This window comes from Tripterygium wilfordii, chromosome 20, assembly GCF_013401445.1.
Source record: "Tripterygium wilfordii isolate XIE 37 chromosome 20, ASM1340144v1, whole genome shotgun sequence".
In the NCBI taxonomy this organism is placed as follows: Eukaryota; Viridiplantae; Streptophyta; class Magnoliopsida; order Celastrales; family Celastraceae; genus Tripterygium; species Tripterygium wilfordii.
In genome coordinates, this window is record NC_052251.1 from 7,210,843 (window position 1) to 7,215,260 (window position 4,418).

At 35.1% G+C, this 4,418-nt stretch overlaps 1 protein-coding gene across 2 annotated transcripts; it reads left to right on the plus strand.

The window, feature by feature from the left end:
- The first annotated feature begins 310 nt into the window (after positions 1–310).
- On the plus strand, positions 311–3,342 carry LOC119986672. 2 transcript variants are annotated; one of them, XM_038831326.1, is made up of 4 exons: positions 311–452; positions 583–1,571; positions 2,408–2,581; positions 2,750–3,342. In XM_038831326.1, the coding sequence occupies exons 1-4, from the start codon at positions 413–415 to the stop codon at positions 3,095–3,097; spliced, it is 1,551 nt and encodes a 516-aa protein (XP_038687254.1). In that variant the 5' UTR covers positions 311–412; the 3' UTR covers positions 3,098–3,342. The 2 variants fall into 2 exon arrangements, with proteins under 2 accessions (XP_038687254.1, XP_038687253.1); XM_038831325.1 differs by lacking the exon at positions 311–452 and having other exon boundaries at positions 459–1,571.
- The last annotated feature ends 1,076 nt before the right edge of the window (positions 3,343–4,418 follow it).

A 4,418-nucleotide genomic window follows, 5' to 3' on the forward strand; every position in this document is an offset into this window, starting at 1 on the left:
AAATATATTGATAAACTCTGAGCACGTGAGTCTCGCTTAGTGAATAGCTCCAAAACAGTAAGTTGTATATGGAATTTGAATTAAATGGTGTTTGATTTTTGCTATTTAATTCTAATAATAATTTTTTATGCAATCATATATTTCCCAATTTAATTCTAAATATAAATCTTTGATGCATTGATTTCTTTTGCTATTTAATGCCAAATATTAATTTATTGGTGCAACAATTTCTTTTTCAACTATATAAATAACTCCATAAATCCATATACGAAGCGGACAGGGATTTAAAACAGTAGAAAATATGAAAATTATTCAAACGAAACTGGGAAGAAAATCTAAATTGGTTAGGTAGCCTAGCTTACTGGCAGAGCCAACACAAGGAAGACGATTCTCTCCGTTCTGAACCTTTAGCATGGGAGACCGCGATCCCTTCCTTCGCCGCCGTTGTTCAGGTAATTTCGCTTTTGTTCATTCTCTTTTGTGGTTGAATTTGAATTAATGAATGTAATTTTGAGTAACCTGAACTGAATATGAACGTCAACTGCTTGATTGTTGGGTTTTGTTTGGATGCTGAGAAAGCAGAGGAGAGAGAGGACATGTTCACAAATCTTCCAGATGACTTTGCTTACCACATTATTAAGTTACTCGCTGTGGAAGACTTGCTTCGACTCAGTTTCGTCTCTAGAAGATTTAGAAATTTATGTTTATCGACCCCAAATCTGAGAATTAACAGTCATAATCCTGTTACCAATCGTGGTTTGAGTTATCGATTTGGGTTTATTAATTCTCTTAATAGGTTCATGGATCAACGGCATCATGATAAGACTAAGATAGGCACTTTTAGCCTTTCTTGGTCCTTATTGGGAAGTATTATTTCTTCTGAAGAATTCTTCTTCATTAAGTATTTGAATCAAGCTGTAGATTGCAGTGCTGAAGAGATTCGAATCCGTGTGGTTCACCCTCCTGGGAAACCTTTTGAATTGCCTTTGTTTGTTTTGCAATCCAAATCTTTGAGGAGACTTTCTGTAAATACCAATGGTTGTCTTCTCAAGTTTCCCTCTCTGTTTGCTGGTTTCAGTTCAGTGCAGTACTTAAGTGTAGAATCTGTTCTTTTGGACAATGACTTTTGTAAAGATTGGATTCCGGGATTTTTCAAGTCCCTCAGAGAACTAAAAATTAAATCCTTTCTAGGGATGACAACAATTAATATTACCAGCAACTCACTCGAGTCGATTACCATCTATGATTTGAGATACAATGGCTTGTATCATCTTGCAATTGCAGCTGAAAAGCTTCAAAAACTTAAGATAGCGTGGTATCCTCCTCTTGATACAGTCACAACATGTTTGCAAATCAATGCTCCCAACCTAGTTGATTTTGAATATACAGGAGAGCCTGTGAAATATTATCGCTGTTTAGGGGGACTACCAGTTGTAAATAAGGTGGTTTTGAATTTGCGAATACCCAACCAACTAGCCTTAGATCAGGCTTTGAGCTCTTATAACCTGCGAGAGTTGCTTCAGAGTTTTGGCAGCGTCAGAAAACTAAACTTGTACCAGCAGTCTCTAGAGGTAACTTTCTTTTTTTTTTTGTCAATGTTATCTCCATATGGTTCACCTGATCTGAGTTCTTTTTTTTGTCAATATTATCTCCATAGCGCAATTAAGTTATGGTTCCTGGTTTGGTATCTAAAGGTAAGGTCATGCAAATTAATTGAGTTTAAGACATTATCACAATTTAAAATAGAGATACATGGATGAAAAGAGTCGAGAAGAAAGGTTGTAGAATTTGGTGGTTTTATTTGATATATGTCTCTTGCATTGGCTTCAAGGTCGAATGACTTCTGTGGTAGTAAACTGGGAGTAGTAGGCATTGTGAGCTAAAATACCTCATGTAAAATGCCCAAATTTTTTTGGGCTTTGATGGTCTAACCTGATCATCCAAAACATCAAGGCCTTTTGCATATCCTGTTTGTCTTCATTCTTGGTTGAAGGTTGGATTCATTTGGCCAAAATGCGGTTTTCCAGCTTTGAGGTTGAGTTCATAGGAAATAAATTTCATATCATAACTGGAACAATGGAGAAGGTATAAACTAAAAAGAAAAACAGAGAGAAAATATATAGCAAAACTTTTTTTGTATTACTCCACTGTGACTTTTGTTGTGTTATTTATCTTGTTCATCATCTTTTCTTTTCTTTTTTTGACATTAGTGATACTGTCTTCGTCCTGATATCAGGCTTCGTATTTTTGCAGATGTCTTTAGAGAGAAAATATATAGCAAAACTTTTTCATATTACTCCACTGTGAATTTTATTGTGTTATTTATCTTGCTCATCATCTTTTATTTTCCTTCTTTGACATTAGTGCTATTGTCTTCGTCCTGATATGAAGCCTCACATTTTTGCAGATGTTTTCTAAGCGAATTAGTTTCCCGGTTTTATTCAATAATTTGGAGGTCTTAGTTTTAAATGTTGTCAACTTTAATGAGAATGTAGTCCCAGTTTTGGCTTCTCTTCTCAGAGGAACACCTAATCTGACAGGACTCCACATATCATCTGGCTTCTCTTCAGTAGGAACAGAAGTAAGTTCTTTCCCTACAATTACACACACACAAACCATACTTCACAACATCATATGAAGGTGCTGAAGATAAATTCTCTTTGGCTATAAATAGTCTTAAGATCATGGTCAGATGTTTACAGATATTTTTAATGGCTTTGGCTAAGTGTGTCATTATGTATTTTGTTAGGTAACTCAGTCGAAGGAGATTTTGTTTGATGTGCAATATTGGCAATCTCAAAAGATGACGTTTCATCAATTGCATACTCTAAGGGTCTACTATCACAAAGGGAAAAATATGCTAGAATTGGTGAAATATTTGGCAGCAAATGCAGAGAAATTGAGAGTGATTATAATTCTATATTCAGATCCTGTCTCGCTCGATTCTTCTATGGATGTAGTAAGGAGCAAGAAGGCTTCTACAACAGTATATTTTATGAAGTATTCCGGAGCTGGTTTGGAAAGTGTTACATGTGTAGATGCTTTGTGTAAATCACCCTATTGTTGTGCCAAGACTAATTATGTGCACACTAAATAGTATTTGGCTTCAGTCAAATTATGAAGCTCCTAACATCTCTGATATTAAGTAGAAGTTCCTGAAGAGCCTCGTTAGAGTGATGTTCGGTGTTGTCTCTCCACTTGGGAGATTTGATGTATAAAAGAAAAGGGAAGAGAGCTTGAGAATTCCAAAATCCGCTGTATTTCGGATTTTAGGTTTTGAATGTTCAGGGTTTTTGATGTGGCCCCTTGATTTACCTTTTGAAATATATAAAGATAGCATTCACATAATACCCATAGCGAGAGATGCACATTTTCAATTTTCAATCTTCAATTGATATTTATGGATGGTCAATTATCGATAGCAGAAATTTTTTTTAAGTATTACGAAGGTTAGAAAAAAAAACAGTATCGGAAAACAAAAATGATAAAGATGTCAGTGATAACCATCTTAAAAATATCTCAACAGTATACGGTACTTATGGCCATAATTTTAAGTAAATCCACATCACTAATTGGCCTATGCCCACCTCTGAATTTTCTCATCTTCTACAAGACATTTTTGAGGTTTATGCTTACGCGTTTTGACCACCTCTAAATATCCCACCCAGGACAACTGTAAAATATCAACCTGGGTTCAAGAGGTATAAACACACCCCTATGGTTTCAAAAACCTATAAACAAAAATCCCTATAGTTTGGCCACTTGCAAACACACCCATAAAAAAGTATATTTGTTCATAATTAACTCTAATAATTTTTTTGGCAATACATCAAAAAGGGAAAAAAAAACTCAAATATAAAAAACTGAAACTCAAAACTTGAGACCATCAAGCCACCGTAGGAGAATGGAAATAAAAATGCTGATTCACCCACCCTATCAGCCCAAATACTTAGATAAAAGATGTTTTTACAAGTATTGGAAAATGTGGATGAATAAAAAATTACATGCCTAGTCAGCATGACAGATTGCATACAGAGGGAATGACTTCCTAGAGATAATCTAGAGAGGCGAACTAGGCAGTCAACCTAATTAAAATGTAATGGGATTCGTCTAGTAATCCCAACAACTATGCATGACCTGAGGAAGTAAGTACCTACATAGACTCAACCCATGGAGGAAGACTTCACAGAGAATTTCGACACGTAAATACATGTGTATTTGAATTCAAAACATTCAAGTTTAAACCAAGTGAAGATTAAGATGAATTATTATTCAAATTTCAAACGGGAAATCTGGAATAAGAAAATCCCAAAATAACACACTCCACAATGCCTATAAAAGGCATCATCCACCTGAGACGAGGTATGCACTAAGAATTGATTTACTTCGATTACTTTGATTTCTCTCTAAAGAACACT

Excerpts from the sequence above, each read along its gene's own strand:
- LOC119986672 (XM_038831325.1), top strand. The coding sequence starts at position 531 with ATGAACGTCAACTGCTTGATTGTTGGGTTTTGTTTGGATGCTGAGAAA. Across the intron at positions 1,572-2,407 it reads TGTACCAGCAGTCTCTAGAG|ATGTTTTCTAAGCGAATTAG; the intron begins GTAACTTTCTTT and ends ACATTTTTGCAG. Across the intron at positions 2,582-2,749 it reads TCTCTTCAGTAGGAACAGAA|GTAACTCAGTCGAAGGAGAT; the intron begins GTAAGTTCTTTC and ends GTATTTTGTTAG.